General features: G+C 45.9%; 1 protein-coding gene across 7 annotated transcripts in view; it reads right to left on the minus strand.

Annotated features, from left to right (window-relative positions):
- Positions 1 to 18,791, minus strand: part of PRKCE (protein kinase C epsilon) — a 475,917-nt gene that overhangs the window by 175,035 nt on the left and 282,091 nt on the right. For 5 of the 7 annotated variants that reach the window (XR_003207488.2, XM_073897764.1, XM_025868896.2 and 2 more), the window contains one exon: positions 442 to 601. Coding sequence is in view for 6 of the 7 variants with exons in the window: in XM_073897764.1 (XP_073753865.1) it covers positions 442 to 601 (160 nt within the window). In the remaining variant the exon portion in view is untranslated. Of the gene's footprint in view, positions 1 to 441; positions 602 to 747; positions 881 to 18,791 lie in introns of those variants that run through there. The other 2 variants (XM_073897768.1, XM_073897767.1) reach the window with 2 other exon arrangements.

Genomic DNA, 18,791 nt, shown 5'->3' on the forward strand with positions numbered 1-18,791 from the left:
CAGGACCCTGGGATCATGACCTGAGCCAAAGGCAGATGCTCAACGACTGAGCCACCCAGGCGCCCCCTTCTGGATCATTTTTAAACAAATCCCAGACATCACATTATTTCATTTCTAAATAATTAAGCTTGTGTCTCTAAAAGATAAGGATTCTTAAAAAAATACATCACAATATACCACTGTTGGTTATAAAATATTAACTTGTTAAACATGATATATGATATGATCCTAAGTATAAAGTCACCATTCTTTTCCATTTCCCCCTCCCCCCCGGCACTAAACACTCACTTAGCCTTCCAGAAAAGTCTTCTGCAATCAAGTAAAAAAGAAATAAAGCCCATCAGCACTTCAAAAATAAAGTTTCTATTGTCCTACACCCCCTCCCCCACTTCTCACCTCAGGGAAGGCCTAACTAGAGGTTCCCGGGAGAGAGGGGCTTACCAGATAAAATCTCTGCAGTGGGAGCAGTAGGTGGGCTGCCGAAGGTAGGTGGCCATGAATTTGTGGCCATTGACCTGGTGCACCCTGCGCCTGACGGCCCCCTGCCGCTTCCTGGGCCGCATACGCTCCCTGAACACACGCTCTTCATTGTCTTTAGGGGCTGGGGAAGGACAAGAGCAGAGAAGAAAACACAGTCTGAGTTAGTGCACCTGGGAAGAGACCTCCTACCCCACTCTCGGCACCTAGAGTGGGAGCGGCGTGGGGGCAGCATCCACTGGCTGAGGAACTCCGGGGTCTGAGCCTCACCACTCGACCCCAGTGAGGGTGCACCATGCGAGGCAGGAAGGCCCAGACCAGGCTGGTTTCCCGTACCAGCGGCACCCCCCAAATTCATCCCAATCCCAGTCCTGCTCCAGGTGTGGCTGCTCCTTTCTCCCCAGTACCGGCTGCACCTTGCAAGGGTGTGGGATCAAAAGGCTCAAGGTTCACATTTTATTGCAGCTTCTCAGTAGCGTGGTCTTAGCCAGCTGGTGTGTCCTTATTTGGAGCCTCTGAGGGCCTGGCCCTCTGGAAATGGGGTAACAGTGCTGACAACACAGGACGCTGTGGAGTCTGTACCCAGCTGCCCGGCTCAGAGAAACCTGACTTTTCTTCCTTCCCCCTTTCCAGACTAGGACAACCAGGAACCTTTTCCTGGAGGTCTAAAGGAGAGGGAAACCTAACACTGTGAAAGCAGTTTTCCAGAAGACTCAAGACCCACCACCATGGACTTTAAGACCTCCCTGAAGACAAAAGGACTGTCCTCACTTCTTCCTTCAGTCCACATCAGAGGCTGCCCCAAGCCTCAGAAAGCCCTGCAAGAGCACTAATAAATGACAATAAAAATGATAATAATGATTGTTATGGTCTGAATGTTTGTGCCCCCCCCCCCCCCCCCCCCCCGCCCCCCCCCCCGCCGCTTCCCATTCAGATGGTGATGCGCTACCTGCCAATGTGACACAGTCATGACAGTGGGGTTCCCAGGATGGGGTTAGTGCTCTTACAAAAAGAGGAAGTGACCTGAGCTCACTCACTATCTTATGAGGACACAGAGAGAAGGTGGGCATCTCCGAGGCAGGAAGGGAGCCCTCAGCTAACCGTGCCGGCACCTTGATCTCAGACTTTCAGCCTCCAGAACTAGGAGAGAGAAATTTCTGCTGTTGAAGCCACTCTGTCTGTGGTATTTTGTTACGGCAGCCCAAGCAGACTAATACAATGAGATTCACGGCTAACGCTTACTGAGGGCTTCCTCTGCGGCAGGTGCTCACAGAATCCTTACAGCTGCCCTTCTTGAAGGGTACTGATCATATCCCCACTTCACAGATGTGCAAATTGAGGAATAGAGAGTTTATATAACATGTTTCTGTTAACACAGCTACTAAGCAGTGGGGCCCAGCTTCTAACCCAGAGAATAGGGGAGAAGTCACTGCTAACACAGTCCACCCGCTGCTCTGGGGGACAGCCCACTCTCCCAACAGCAAGGTCCCAAAGTGCTCATCTAAGGGGCTCTCAGATGTAAGAGTTGAGCTGTCTCTGGCTTCTCCGAGGGCAGGGAAGGCAGGCCCGGTTCCCAGCGCTAGTTCAGACCCTGGAAGGTCGCCCACATGGTGCCGCTGAAAATGCACTGGAGCTGAAAGTGTCCCCCAAGTATCCCCACACCTGACATGCCACCATGACAGCGTCAGTCTTGGGGTGGGGAGGAACGTCGTTCCTCTTGGACCTCTTTGGAAATAAGGTTCCCTGCACTGGAGGGCACCTGTGTGAGCCCAGGAGCTGTAGGATCCGAGGGCAGTCTGTCAATGAGGACAGGGTCGGGGTGGAGGGACGTAAAACGAGGAAGAGAAAGGCAAGAATGGGGAGCACGTGCCCAGTGAGGGGCTTTAGGTGAAGCAGCCTCCAAGCAGACAGGCAGAGCTGCTGATCCCCAGCACAGACCCTGATGACCTAGATGGGGGTCTGCCTGCCGCTCCTCTCTGCACCCGCCCCCAGCCCGCCTGGGTCCCCTTTTGAACGGGTGCTTATTATTTCAAAAAGTCTCTGACATGGAAAGAGACGGAGGATGGAAAACTCACCTCCCACCTTGCCACAACCTAGGGACCAAGGCCCAGCTGACCAAATTCTCATGGGGACGTCCCAGCTCTGTTTTAATACAGAGACATGTACACACACACACACACACACAGAAATCTGGTCATCATCACCCATTTGTGCAATGATGGGTGACTTTCATTTCTGCTGCCCATTTTTCACTATATCCAGAATATTCTACCATTTTTAGAAGCAGAAAAAGATATGGTAACTTAAAAAATAAATCTATTCAGTAGCCTTTCCTTGCTGCAAACCTGATCTACAAAAATCCAGATCCCAATCCCCAGGCCTGGGCAGCTGAGGCCCGAGGACGGGCATTCAACTAACTGCCTTCACCAGATTCACCACGGGTCACATTTAAATGGTAAGTCAGCCCCCTCATGCATTTAAGGTGCAATTTGGTTTATAAATCCCTCAAATTTACTAGTCATTTGATCCTGGGAAGTTGTATTTTCAGTGAAACTGCTGAGGAGTCCAATCTAGTTTTCTCAAGGGAGCCCTGCTGGAACGGGGGTTACAGGTGTCCCTGAGGGCCTCATTTCTCAACTTTTTACAGAGGTGACCAGCAACCAAATCGAAGGTCTAAGCTCCGTTTACTTTGATTTAATACGTTAACACAGAAACCCGTTAATTTAACTGACATTTAAAGACCTCTCGGTTGTGTGTACTTACACCTGAAGAGAAGCTGCTTACCACTGGGGGGGGGGTGAGGGGGCGGTCCTGGGAGCAGGTTAGAGAGCCAAGAATAACTCCCCTTAAGTGGGGTCTGATTGTCTGACTGAACTTCCCCAAAAGGTTCTGTAATTTCTGCCCCAGAGTGCATGTGCACTGCCTTGTAAGAGAGATTCAACGTCAAAGATGTGGGGAAACAGAAGGCTACAGGGGAGGGAAACACAGGTAAACCTCATGCCCCCCATGGGAACCTCCCCGCCCTCCATGTGCCAAGCAGCAGGACAGGGGAGAGGGGAAAGGGGATGGGGCCCCTAGTTGGTGAAAATACTCCCATCCCCCATTCCTCCGGACAGGGGAGCCAAGGGTCCAGCCAGAGCATCTCTGTGCCTGTCACCCACATGCCTAGATCTTGAGGGGAGCCCCAGGGTTCCCCAGCCCCACAGAACCTCCCTGCCGGGGCCTGGAGTCACCAGCAGAAACGGATCCCTTCAGCATTTTCTGCTGCTGTCAAGGGTCTCCATTAAAATGCAGTTCCTATGGGGTAATGCATCTCAAGCATGTGTGTATGTGAGTGTGATATGAATGTGACAGATTTATAAATGCATGTAGACGTGGATATAAAAACCAATATAGCATATATTAAATACGTTGTAAATAATTTCTATAATTTTTATACTTATATAGGCTAATAATGTATTATTACATTTATTTATATCATGAACAGTATAATTACAATATAATTAGTATAACATGATCATGTTGTAATTATTAATATGTAATATAAAACACGATACAAACATATATAGTTTGACTAAACCATTTGAAGGTTGCAAACACAGTGACACCCTTACCCCGAAATATATCAGCCTTCATCTCCTAAGAACAGAACCATTCTCCTCCATAACCAAAGTTATCAGAGTCAAGACACTTAAACATTGGTATGACATTATCTAATGGTTCATATTTAAACTTCTCCAACCGTCCCCCCAAATGCCCTTTATAATTGTTGTGGCTTTAAATTTTTTCTGAAGCTACTTAGAGCTCCTGCTTTGCATGTAGCTGCCATGTCTCTTCAGCCTTCTCAGTCTAGAACAGCTTTGTTTCCTTTTTATGATCCATTTATGAAGAGTCGAGGATGTTGCCCTTTGGAATGTCCCACAGCCTGGATTTGTCTCATCCCTCCCCATTAGTTTCACATTAAATGGCAAGCACACCCCAGAGGTCTAAGTGTCAACAAATCCAAATATATCCATCAAGATCCCTGGAAATAACTGTGTAAATGAAATGAATGTAAAATTTATAGGAATTATAAAATGTTCACTCTTTTAGGAATTTTTAAAATGCAAAGAGCAGTCTTGACATGCCACCGACTTACCATTTAATACCCGATAAACAAATTTGTTTTAAAATGGTATTATCCATATTATACATGTGCAATGTGATGTAACATTTCCAGAAATAATACTATAATGATAGCAAACACCACAGAAAAGAGTCACATCCTTTAAATTTGGGATTCACTCTAAGTCAATAATTAAATAGAAACTAATAGCTATATACTCATAGATGTACCCACACTGCTATTTATTTTGGCCAACAAACAGAAGTAACTGGACTGTCTAACATTAAGAGAATGGTCTGACAAATTATATTACATCTACAGCAAGTTAAAAATGGTGGGTTAAGACCAAGTAGGCACATGGGGAAATGTGATATAATACGGGAAAAACAGAATGCGCAAGAACACAGACCTGTGTAAAACAAACCTGCAGATTGAAGGTAACATAAAAGAATTATTATGCTCTACGAGGATGATGGGTTTGTGTACTGTCTGTAGTATTTGAAAACAATGTTCTCTAATGCCCTTTAGTGACTTTTAAAAGCACTTCTCTGTGCCTAAGTATCCTTCGTGCTGTGGAAGGTGGAGCGCTACTGGGTAGGAACAAGGAGAGGGCGCTAGGTGTTGTGGTGCAAAGGGGGACAGGACAAATTTCATCAGCTCGAAGCTGCCGGTGCTTCTGGACTGAGGGAAGAGCTACCCCGACCTGGCCCCCCCTACGCCCGGCCTGAAGGATGCTCACTGCCGTCACCGGATGCCCCCTGCTACGCCCACCTGGTGGGACCCTTCTTTTGAAGCAGCCTCAGATGCAAAACTCAGGCTGGCTTTCCTCCCAGAGAGCCCATCGGGCCCTTTCCAGATCCTTTGTTTTATGGGTGCATCAGCCATGCAGCATAAGGAGTGACCTCAAGTCAGGGAGGGACCCACTAAAAGCTGGATAACTTTTGTGAGACTTTCTGTGGAAATGAAGATTTGTCAGATAGAATGACAAGCGTTCGCCAAGGCATAAAGTGAAGCAGAGATGTCCTCTGGAGCAACTATAGATCCTCTGTTACCTCAGCCTCTAACAACATTCTAGGCATGTTGCCTGCTTGGTTCCATTACTCTATCAACTTCAAACTCCTGGGAGCTTTTACACAATGAGTATCTTACAGCCCCGAGGCGCAGAAGAATCTATCCCAGGTTGCAGGCAGGTGGCGGAAGCAGCAGAAAGAGCCCACATCTTGGAGTTAACGACTCTGTTGAAGCAACCTCACCTGGCCCCTTTTCCCTGGGCAGAGACCACCCCGTCTCAGCCAGAGAAACTCTGGCAGACAAAGGGAGAGGCAGCTCCTGAAACCAAATCCTATGCCAGTCTGATCATCGAGGGTCTCCCTGCTCTGCCACCTCCTCCCTCACCCGCCTCACCTCCTCTTGCACAAGAAGGGAGCTGACCTGACAGGACTGAACACCATTTCCTACATGAGGCGACAAACACCCTTCACCTCCACACTCTCGGGATATCTTTCAGTTTAAGAATATCTGGCAAGGACTTTCTAACAGGCCTGGCTTATGAACTCCTGCATCCCAGCACTTCCTTCCAGGGTATGTGTAGCAAGGACCGCGAACCCAAGGATCGACCCTGCCCAAGACCCTGGACCCAGAAGCCTGAACCAGGCTGACCAATATGCATGACTGGCAACTTCTGGGTACCACTGTCATTCCTCACCACAGGACAGTCACCTCCCCTTGATGTTCAGGGCACACAGGGATTTTTTCCACAAGCAAGTATGCTGTGGGGTCTTCTTTATTTTTTCTGACCTCCTTTTTTTTTTTTTTTTTTAAGATTTTATTTATTTATTTGAGAGAGAGAGAGAATGAGAGACAAAGAGCATGAGAGGGAAGAGGGTCAGAGGGAGAAGCAGACTCCCTGCTGAGCAGGGAGCCCGATGTGGGACTCGATCCCGGGACTCCAGGATCATGACCTGAGCCGAAGGCAGTCGCTTAACCAACTGAGCCACCCAGGCGCCCTGACCTCCCTCTTTTGACCTCTTTCTGCCAATATGGTTGAACTAGGCACTAGGAGATCAGACCAATGTTGCCTTTGCCCCAAACTTCCTTTGTGTTCTAGACCAATGCGTTCAATCTCTTTGGGTTTCTGCTTTCCTATCTATCAAGAGAGGGTAATTCAGCGGCTCAGCCTAAACCCCAAACTGGTATGCTTCTTTCTTTTTCTTCCTGGTGCCAACACCTTACTGAGGGGGGCGTGAAACAGCCTCACCCCCTGCCCTGCAAACCCTGCATGACACCCCCTAATCGCCCCACCCTGTGGGGGCCCAGCTGCCTCGAGGTGTTCCACACCTGTCCCTGTGAGCAAAAGAGAGTCAGCGTTCTCTCTCCCCACCCCATCCATTAGGGGCTTTAGAAAAACGACTCCATCTTCAGACTTGGCAAGCTGCCAGGAAGATTGGGCTGGGCAAGGAATACTGACTCAGCTCGAGAACAAAAGCAATAAGAAACATAACTGATTTGAGAAAAGGCTGGGGACCTCCTCGGAAGGCTTTTCTTAGAATCCAAGCAAAGAATGAATCCAGTCCTCAAAGGCAGGTAATTTCACAACACGAAAAAAACAGTTCAACCATCCTGGTATTTTTTGTCTAAGAAACTGTCAAACCTGAGATATTCAGAAGCTGAAAAATAACAGCTGCAATTTATGGGGCCCCTGCCATATGCTGGGTACCATTCTAAGCACCTTACTTAGGTGTACACATGAGGTGCCCTTACATATACATGAGGTGCCATTACATATACATGAGGTATATGTAGGAGGTGCTGTTCCATATCTATGAGGAGCTATTACGTATCCATGAGGTGTTGTTACATATCCACGAGGTACTATTACATATACAGGAGGTACTGTTTCAAAATACATGAGATATATAGGCAACTTACATACATCCTCTAATACCATGGAGTGGTTATTATTCTCGACTTACAAAGAAACCAAGCCTTCAAGAGCTTAAATAACTGATTTGTTGAAGGTCATACAGCAAACAAACAGTAAATGTCGGTTCAGGAACTCCCACCCTGGCCCATCCGGTCCTGCCTCCCAAGGATGGCGGAACAGCCTGGGTCCCACCTGTACCCGACTGTATGGAAGTCAACTCCCACTGCTGCCCACCCACCTCTTCACACATCCACCTCTGCTCTCATCCAGAGACTTGGAAAAGGAAGCCAAAGGGGACCAATTAGTTCATGATACACCCACAGAACAGAATTTAATGCTGCCGTTTTAAAAAAGTAGAATGCTAAGGCCACCGAGAAATAATAAATAGGAAAACTAAGAAACGTGTATATAGTATGTATATAAAATGAGAAAAAGATGAATATACTCAAACAACATATGAGCGAAAATACACATTGAAAATTTCTGAAGGGTATAAAATAAACTGTCCATCTAAAAATGTTTACTCTATGGATACTGGATGCCAGGCACCATTCTGGGCACAGACTCCCTACCACGAGGGATGGCCCATGACCACTCTCGCAATTATTGTTCTCTGGTCCTTGACAGACTAGGTCTCCACTAACAAAGCAAAGAACTACCATGATATTCCAGACAACGGTGGTTATGGCTTGGGGAGAGCTCCTAACGGAGGCGAGATGAGAACCTTGGCCACTCTATCGCTGAGGAGTTAATTTTCCCTCTCAATAATTCTCTGGCCTGATTTTATGGACTTACTGGTGAAAAAATGCAAGACAAGTGGAAGGAAAACCAAACCAAAAAAGAAAAGAAAAAAACCCCAAAAAACTAGGTACTAAAAATCAAAAGGAGCAATGCCTTTTATTTTTCTTCGCCATAAGGAAAAAAGGTTATAATATTTTCAAGTGGAATAAATGCTTCATGACATGAGTTTTAAACATGAAGTAAATATTTATGTGATGCCAAAGAATATGCTCTACATGCTGTACCCACACAGTAAAGAAACTTTCTGTTCAAAACAGGAAAGAGGAAACAGCAGTGAGTTCCCCGGGAGAGACGACCCCGTGCTGTGTACGCCTTCCCAGAGAGTCGCACAGGGAGAATCGGAGAGGGCTGAGGGCCGAGGCTGGCAGTTGTCTGCATGGTTTATTCTGTGTGGAATCTTGTCAGAAGAGCACTGGGGGCATTTCAAGATTAGCATCTCAAATTTACTAGAAGCGGTTTTCATCTTTCTCTTCTTCACTTTCAGAAGGAGCTGTTCTGTCTTCATGGCAGAGCCAGGGCTCTGTTCACTTACTATAAAAAAACTGAAGCTACTTCGTGCTTTGTAGGAAGAACACGTGAAAGAATCACACGCTGTTAAGATTCGGAGAGCCCCAGAGTATAAAGTGAGGGGAAACGTGGTGATGGCCAGACAGTGGGATGGTGGTCACTCGGGGGGGGGGGGGGGGGGGGGGGGGGGGGGGCAGGGAGAAAGGGGAGGGCAAGCCCCCAAGCCCACGTTCTGAAGCAAAGCACACACGGGAACACAGACAACCACTGGGCAACAGGGATTTCACTGAGGCAGGAAATGTGCTCACCTCCTGCCCCTCTGTCTTCATTCATTCATTCACTCACTCATTCCCTCTCTCCCTCCTCCATCCATTCAAAATTACATGTTGGAGTTACACCAGAACTTGACTGAATGCCTCTGGTACCCAGGAAAAGTCACTACTTGCCAGGAGGAAACCACAGACCAAAACCCTCCCGGCAGACCTGCTAGAAACTCAAAGAACATTTCCAGCCTGGGAAATCAGCCAAGTGGGCCACCAGCCAAGGATGGGATGAGAGTCCCCTCAGGGGCCAGTGACGGTCCTGTGATTCAGATCCCAGGAAACGGAGCCGTCCCTGCATTCCTGGACACCTGAGCCCTCCCGGAGGTCATGTCCGTGAGGTTGGGTGCGGTCCACTGGTATTGTTTCTAAAATCCCGTATGAAATAAAGACCTGTGGGAGAATAGTGGCAGAAGTCTCAACAGGGCTTCTGTCCACGCCCAGGTGCTAGTTGGTCATTGGTCGTCGTGGGGGAGAGTCAGTGCCAGTGAAGGCTGGCAACCCTCCTTCAAATATATAACAAGCCTTCTAATGCCACAGGGACCCCAGTCAAAAATGTTACGGGGTCATTTGTAGAAAAGCCCGCACCCGTCCAGTGCTGTCAATACGAGCCCTTCCATGCCATCCAGAGCTCAGGAAGGTTCAAGCACAGGGAGCTACAAGTCATAAGCTCTGGTGCCCAGGCGGCGCCTAGCGACCTCATCCTGGGCTCCACAGAGCTTCTCAAAGGTGCCTGCAGCGTTTCCAAAAGCACCACAATGAACTAACGCTGCTTTCCCCCAGCTGCTTCTTCAGTTTTCAGCGCTCACTAAGAAAGTTCGAGTTCACAGGAGAAGCCTTGTCCTGTCCCAGAGTGATCTGGAGTCCCGGGCAGGGTTCCCATGAAGCTGGCCAGGTGGGTATGTTCTATGACATTACCTGGGGAGAGAAGGAGAGGTTCAGGAACTACGAGATGAAAAGGCGACAAGAAAAGGCGGTGAAAGAATGGAAAGACGGAGGAGCTGGAGCAAGAAGATAAAAAGTAAGAGGGCTGTGACTTCACAAAGTCCAGGCTGATAATGGGCTGAATTAAAGCTCATGCCTTCCCAGGAAGTAGATGGATTTGTTGTTAGTACAGTCTACCCTCCCTGGTACTTTGGATCATTCTGACCAAGAAATGAGCTCACCTTCCTTCCACCCTCCTTCCTAGGAGCCCAGGCGAGGCCCGTCCCCAGGGCAGGGTGGTGCTGGTGGTGGTGGGGGCGGGGGGGGGGGGGTGGACCATCCTTAGGAAGCTTAACACAGGTGAACAAGCCCCAAGTCTTTTTACAGAAACAGCTAGAATGACCTTAGCTCTTGCAGATATTAGATGGTTTCCCCTGCCTTCATAAAAACCTGCTTAAACTTGTTCTTACAAATTTTATGTTCCATTGAGACTGTGACCAAAACTCCGCACATGGAGAGAGAGGGATGAACAGGTCAAAAGCAATAATGCTTTTTATTATTAATTAAAAACATCCCCTAATCCAACCCGTGTTCCTTCGAGGTGTGTACTTGCACCTTCTCTCATTCTCACACACATGCACGCACGCACGCACACGCGCACACGCACACAGTGTGTCCCAAGCCCACCTCCCAGCTCCTGGAACTTTCCCCAACCAAGGGACACCGCAGTCCAGGAAAACTAATAAATTTCCAGTTCCTGCTTCTTAGGGCCTTGGAAACTCCTGTCTCCCCCCGAGCTGTCTCCCCTAGTGACATGGGAATGCTGGGGAAACAAGAGTCACTATTGTGAGGGGGGAAAAGAATGATTTTCTAATAACTCTGCAAAACAACAAAGACATTCACTGAGGTTTGGGCCTCATATCTAAACTCCCATACAGAGAAAACAAAAACTGCCAGGAGGAAAAGTTGGGGGGTGGGGAGGAATCTTTTTTTCCCAGTTTATCGAACATAAGAAAATATTTTGAGGCCACAGATGCTGATGGGAGATCCACTTGGCTTAGGTCTTAGTGCTAATGAAGTACAGTTGAAGATCAAATTCCTCAAGCAAGTCAGTTATCTATGTCCAGAGGCAAATATTGGTCACAGGCCCTGCCTTGAATCTCAGCAACTTCTTGCAGGTATGTAGTCTTGGTCACCAGAGCGCTGGGGAAGAAGTTGTTATGGTTCAACATTATCCAACTTCTCCTACAGACACGGCTTCCATCCTATCCCTCACTGTGTCAGGACAGCCCAAGAGTTGCATATTTACGGAAGGTGGCACTTTCCTCATCTGGAAATCTGGGCCCGGAATACCATGGGTCTTGGCTTAGCAGGAGCTGAGACCTTGCAGCAAGGGTTAAGCTGAGGTTAAGGTCTATCACACAGTTTTAAGAGTCAAGAACCTCTGGTGATGGATTAGCACTGCCCCTGGCCAAAGCACATCTCTGCCATGCTCAGGAGTCTGGCTATCCCTTAGTAGGTCATGAGATGCCTAAGGGAAGAGAACTGAAATGCACCTAGAAGAGGTAAAAATAAATTTCAGTTTCGGGCAGAAATAAGAAAGGGATGAATTAAGAGGTATTGTAGCCAATCTCCAAGATGGACCCCAGTGATCCCTGCCTCCTGATATTCACACCATTGCGTAGCCCCCTCCTACAGTGACTAGAGATGACTTGCTGACTTGTGTAATGGAAAAGATTTTGCAGAGCGTGCCTTCTGAGGCTAGGTCATAAAAGACATTGCAGTTCCCACCTTGTTCTCTCTTGGATCACTCATTCAGGGGAAAGCCAGCTGCCATGTCAACAGGACACCCAAGAAACCCTACGGCCAGATCCATTCGGTGGGAAACTGAGGCCTCCTGCCCACAGTCAACACTGATTCGTGAGCCTCGTGCATCAGCCATGTTGGAAGTGGACCCTCCAAGCCTCAGTTGGGCCTTTAGCTAAACACAGTCCTGGCCAACATCCCATACAACCTCATGAGAGACCATGGGCCAGAACCATCCAAGCTAAAGCTGCTCCTGAATCCTGCCCCCTAGAAACTATGAGATAACACATGTCCATTATTGTCTTAAGCTGCTATATTTGTGGTAATTTGTTATACACCAATGGATACCTAATTCAAGAGGTAAAAGATGAGCCAAGCAAGAGAGATGTAGGGTAAACATTAGAAGCAATATTTTTTTACTTGTGGGAATTGTTCATTCACTCAGTCAGTATTTCCCAAGTGCCTCCTGGGTGCTAGGTACTGTGTCTATACTTCGTGTTACACACTTAGCCTGCGGGTGGAGAAAGAGGGGAGAAGAATAAATGCTTACAGGGTAGATTATATCAGATCACTCTCACCTGGATCCCAGAGTCTGTGCAAAAAATGAGTTTCTTGGACCTGGCTCCAGGAAGCCAGGAATTCAGAGAGATTACTTGCTGTCCTAAAAACCAAAATGGTCCTTGTGGCTTTCAACTGTACTGTGTAAGCTTTATCCTTCAACCTTGAGGCTTTCCACCTGGTTAAAACTTAGGTCCTCTGGGAGGGCCCTTATGAGTTTAGTATGTGAATTTCCAATCCTACTGGGAGATGTCAAGCGGGGCATGAACGGCGGTAGGACCTGAACAGAGTGGCGTCAGGAGAGAAATTTTGGAAAGTTTATATCCAAGGCTGCTGGGTGCTTGGCCTATCCAAAGCAAAATATGAAATCCATTTTTTTTTTAAATCTAAGCATCGTGATGAGCACTGCATAATGTATACAATTATTGAATCATTATATTGCACACTTGAAACTAATATAACACTGTATGATAATTATACTTGAATTAAAAAATAAATCAAAAAAATAATAATAGGTACCATTTACTGCACAATAACTTCTCAAAAGGATCCTACAGGATTGGTATTATTACCTACACTCTACAAATGAGGGGCTAAGAAAATCTAAGCGACTCACCCAAGGGTATATAGTTATTAAGTGGTAGAGACTGATTTTGTACCCAGGTCTCTCTGGCTCTGAAGTTCACGGTTTCCCCTCCATACTACGCATGTTAAAGAACATGAAATGCACATCCCCGCCCCCCACCCCTGCCTTATATCTCATACGGAAATTAGGAAAAACACAAGAAAATTCGAGCATGCTGTTCATATTTCTCTAACAGGTGGTTCATAGTTGTTGTTTTTTTAATGAACTTTCCTTCTCAAATGAAAAAACTATGTGAAAGATTATTAGCAGATTGGAAAGAGAGAGGCCAATTTCTTTCAAGTGAATATGGAGTTTGATGAGAAGTTCTGAACGTTGTTTTGGAAACCAGACTGCTCGCAAAGTAACAGAAAATGCAAACTCGCAAAGACAACTCACTCTCATACCACAATACACATTCCAGGGAGCACAAAGGGATGACAAAAAGATGAGAGCCCCGGCTTTCAGCCCATTTGTACTGATTTCAGTTGTGTCATACAGAATTTTGAAAAGCAGGAGGTGATGTGAGGTCTGATGCAGGAACACATAATCACCACAAAAGTTTGTATTTGCTCAGACCAAGCAAGGAAGAAAGTGTCAGTTCAAAGTGTTCCCCAAACCTGACCCAAGCCATCTTGTGTCCATCAGGAACACCTGGCCAAAATCTGTTCTCTTCCCCAGGGCGGTCCCCTCCTCAATCCTGAGGCTATAAACATGGAAATTTAATCCTTTTTTTTTTTTTTTAGGTGTTTAAATAAAAATTACCCTTTTTCTCCAAACACAGCAGTTAACACAGGCCCAGTTCAAATCTATTACTGGAAAATTACAAGTGAGAGGTTAAAATCGTGTGTGTGTGTTTAAGGTAGAAGAACCACAATGAAGATATAACATTATATCCTTTACTCTTTTTATTTTATTTTTTTTTATCCTTTGCTCTTTTAAACCATTTTCCTAAGTGGGGGCGGGGGGAAGCTTGCCCTGTTGAAGAAGGCATCCTTCCTTTATTCTGGAGCTGCCCTGTCCTCCCTGGCAAGCAGCCCTCTCCAAACCATCTGTTGAAAGGACAGCTCTTCCTGCATCTGCTGCTGGAACAGGGGAAGAACAAGGCAATAATCTTCCTCTTGCAATCGGGAAGTTTGGGGCCTTTTAAAAGCTTGCACAATATTCTCCCCCCTTATTTGCAGTCAGGAAAGCCCCAGTGGATTTCAGGGTGGGGAGGACCTGAAACTTGATGCTCATTGACCAGAACAACTTCCCGTTGGTTGTCAACCTATGAACCTGAAATGTACACCCAATAGGTCCCTGACTTGGCTCTATCTGAAGTTGACGTCTCGCTTGGAAACCTTTCTAGATAGCAGAAATGCTCTCTCATTCCTTAAAGGGAAATCTCATTTCCTGCTGGGAGTGTGATGGCCACAGGAGTTCAGAAAAATGTTTTAAAGGTCAGAAGGGAAAAAAGAATCTCTTTCAGATAGGCAATGGTCACAGTGTCCGGGCATATCTGACTTAGAATACAGAAGAACCTAGATTAAGCCCATTAACATGATCCCATCCTTTTCTTCTAAATGACCTAAATTCTGAGGTCTTCGCCTCCCTAAAATAACAGTGTTGCTCAAAGGTCAGCATGCATCAGAATTCCTTGGAGGGCTTCTTGAAACATACACTGCTAGACACCATCCCCAGAGTTTCTAATTCAAAAGGTGTGGGGAGGCTCTGAGAATTTCCTTTCTAACAAGTTCACAAGTGATGCTAATGCAGCTGGTCTGGGACCACATTTTGAGAACTGTCTAGACCACAGTAGCCACCTTATCTGAATCACCTAAAAGTGCTACACTTACTTATTCAAAAGTAGTTAGGGCCCTCCTGAGAATGTAGAAAGCTAGAAAAACCATCACTCCCACCATTGCAACCAAAAATAGACAAATAGAACAAGGGAACAGAACGGAGTCCAGGGAGGAATCCACACATATACGTTCAATTGATTTTCAACAAAGGTAGAGAAACTGTAGTCTTTTTTCAACAAATAGTGCTGCTTGAACAATTGGATATCCATAAGCAAAAACAAACACAGATCCGTACCTTGCACCTCATACGAAAATAAACCCCAAATAGAGGGTAGGCAAAAATGTAAAAACTATTAAACATCTGGAGGAAAATAGAGGAAAAAAATCTTTGAGAGCTTGGGGTTAGGTAAATACTAGATAAGACACCAAAAGCACACTTCATGAAGACTGACAAATTGAACTTCATTGAAATTAGTAACATCGGCTGCTCAAAAGACATTGTTAAGAGAATAAAAAGGCAAGTCTCCAACCTGGAAAAAAAAATTGCAAATTGCATATATGGGAAAGCGCTTAGGCTAGAATATATAAAGAACTCTCAAAACTTGATAATAGGGAAATAGCCCAATAAAAAAATAATCTAAGATTTGAAAGGCACCAAACCAAAAAACGTATATGGATGGCAATTAAACACACAAAAAGATGCCAAACATTAGTTTTAGGAAGATGAAAATTAAAACCACACTGAAAGCACTACATGCCTGTTAGAATGACTAAAGTTAAAATAATAATAATAATAAAATAAAACTTGAAAATTCCAAGTGCTAATGGTGATGGAAAGTACAATTTTCATACACTGCTGGTGGGAAAACAAAGTGGTTTCACTACTTTGGGAAACAGTTCACTGTTTCTTATGAAATCAAACGCACACTCACCACACACAATCTAGCAACCCCATTTCCAGGTATTTACTCAAATAAAAAGTGATAGTCATGCAAAAATCTATATGTGAATATCTGTAGCAACTTTTTTGGTAACTGTCAAACACTGGACACAATCCAAAGGTCCCTCATCTGGGGGAGGGATAAACAAATTGGTGGACACTCACTCAATGGAATTCTACTCAGCACCAAGGAGGAACATATCAGTGTATACAATCAGCAACACAGATGACCCTCAAATGCACCATGTTAAGTGGAAAAAAAAAAAAAAGTCAAATGCACAAGGCTACATACTGTATGATTCCATCCAAATGATGTGCTGGAAAAGACGAAACTGTAGGCACTGGAAAGGGTTCAGTGGTTGCTCCCCATTGCCTTCCCTCTCAGCCCTGCGCGTCAAACAACTTTACTATAGTGCACTATGAGAAAGATAATGGGAGAATTTGGGGGTGATGGAGCTATTCCATATTTTGATCATAGAAGTGGTTACAGGAAGGCACGTATGTCAAAAATGGCAGAAATGTATGTTAAAAAGGGTGAATTCTATGATCTATAAATATTACCTTAAATTTTTTTTTTTTTTAAGTAATTAGGGAGGACCTACCATATCCTCAGCCCTATGTCAAGAGTCACTAGAGATACAAAGAACGCCTTGAGGACAGTTTAGAATGAACACCTGCCTAAAGCATTTAAAAAAGCCCGCCAACTGAGAACTCGGGGGGGCAGGAGACATTGTAGACTCTAGTCCAGAGAGAGGTGGGGTACCTGGCACAAAGCAGGTTCCCTCTGCCGTCTCGTTCCACCTTGACCCTGAAAGCTTTTGTTCTTCTGCTCTCACCAGCCTAAAGAGGTCCATCCCGACCGCCCCTCACAGAAGTCACATTTTCCCTCCCTCCGTGATCTTCCAGTCAAGTCAGTCCTCCTTCCCAGGACGGGGTTCCTTCTCTCCTCTCCCAGCCTAAAGCTTTCTCATCCTTTAAGATCTAAATCTTCCACAAAACCTTTCTTACGTGCTATGGTGAGCACAAAACCTTTCTTTACCGGAGCAGTCCACTGGGATCTCCTCTTCTCTGAACCACCATAACTATTCAGTTTGATACCCATTCACTAAACATTTAATTATACACTTTCTGATGGCTTGACGTGGTGTTCATAATTGTCTCCTCAGCTCCTCGGCCGCTTACTTCAGGAAGAGAAGCAGCCCTTAAAATTTCCTGTGTGTCCTTCTCCCCAACCTCACCTCTAACACACCCATTGCTTAGTTCCAACCGTCATTAATTTAATGAAATACCAAAGTATGGACAATAGTAAGAGATTTAATTAATGTGGTATTAAACACAGGGCAATTCATCTGCTTATATCACAAAATATTTGTGAATTTCTTCCTCACATACAAGGTGATTAAAATGTCTTTTCACAAAATAAAATCCATTCCAGTCTGTAAAGAATTTCACACTCCCTAAAGGACCCAAAATCGTGCGGCAAGAAAATGCATCTTTTGATATGTGATTGTTTCCACATATTACATTCTTTTCATGATAGCACATACAAATGAGGGTTGGGTTATTTTCTTTTTAAAAAAAAATAAATTCTACACATTTCTTTTTCCCTTTAGAAGTCCTTGACTAAGCATCTTGAGTTCATATGCACCCTCTACGGATGTTTCCTATTTTCATGCATGCTTATGTTTAAATTAGATAGGTCAATTTAATTAGTCTTTTTAATCCAGCAGAACAGCAATGCACGAATATCATGCTGGGTTACTGCCATCATATTCTGGGTCTCATGTTACATTTCATTATTTGCTCTTTGGTTATTCTATGGTAAAGTATAAATAGAAAGTGCAGTAGTGATAAGTAATTATTTGATCACAAGGAAATTGTTTTCTTCAGAAATTTTCTAACCAGTATAAACTCTGGACTCTGTTGAAGTTTTAGTGATAAGGAAACTATCAGTCCTCCCTTGGTTTGGATACACGGACCCCCTCCAATAATATCATAGAGACATGCGTGTGAATGAGTTGGGAACCATTTTGGGAATCCCAGGGGCAGCACAAAGAGCCTGTACACCCCCAGGCCCCCTTCAAAGTGGGAGGTGAGCCTTAAAAAGGCTTGGAAAGTTGAAGGGGTCTTGTCCAAATGGATCATTTTGCCAAAGGCCAGTGCTTCTAGGAATAACTCCAGCTGTGACTTTAGGTATTATCTCCAGGTAGACAAAATACAATAGACAGGAGAATGCTACTCGACCAGCGAGTATAAAATAAAACCACCCAGAATCCCCGGAGGCTTGGTAAAACACAGGCACCTGGGCCCCAGGCAACTCCCTTTGGGAGGCCTGGGGTGGAGCCTGACAGTCCACATTTCTAAGGAGCTCCCAGGTGATGCTCCTGTCCCTGGGCCAACCAGTGCACTGCAAGCATCACTGGCTGCCCAGACACCTATGCTCCCCCTGGATCACCAGAATTACTGGAGAATTCCACACTGAGGGACAGGAAATAGCCCAAGAAGAGCAACAGAGACTTCTTTTGTCTGCCATCTAAACCACCCTCCTAACAGCAGCCCCCACAGCCCCAGGGAGGGAGACCCCCGGGGGCACTGCTCCTCAGCATGCCTGGTGCACGGCATCTCAAATCTCAGAAACCAGCTTCTAGGAGTGTCTCAGTGAGCAGGGGACAAGTGCTAGGGAAGGAGACCGGCAGTGCAGGGGTCGGAGATCATGGCTGGGACAGGGACAGGGAGAAGAACACCTGTTAACAGGAGAACCTAGAATTCTCAGGCACTCCAGAGCACCTGCTATGTGGAGAAGTGAGCCCCGCTCTGGGAGCGGGACCGTCCGATGGCACTTCGCCCCAGGGAAGAGCCTGGGGCTGGGCATCCTGCCCTCCCTGCCTCAGCTCCTTTCTCCTGTGGGCATTTGGGGTCCCCACTTTGGAAGCTGAGAAGCCCTGGTTTACGGTTAGCTGCTTCAGATCTTCTCCCAGGAAGAGATCCTAGAGCCTTTCTCCCTGTGACAAAAAGGGAGCTTTA

The sequence above is a fragment of the Callorhinus ursinus genome, unplaced genomic scaffold (genome assembly GCF_003265705.2).
Source record: "Callorhinus ursinus isolate GAN/ISIS: 27379988/994484 unplaced genomic scaffold, GSC_fseal_2.0 scaffold10, whole genome shotgun sequence".
NCBI classification, from domain to species: Eukaryota; Metazoa; Chordata; class Mammalia; order Carnivora; family Otariidae; genus Callorhinus; species Callorhinus ursinus.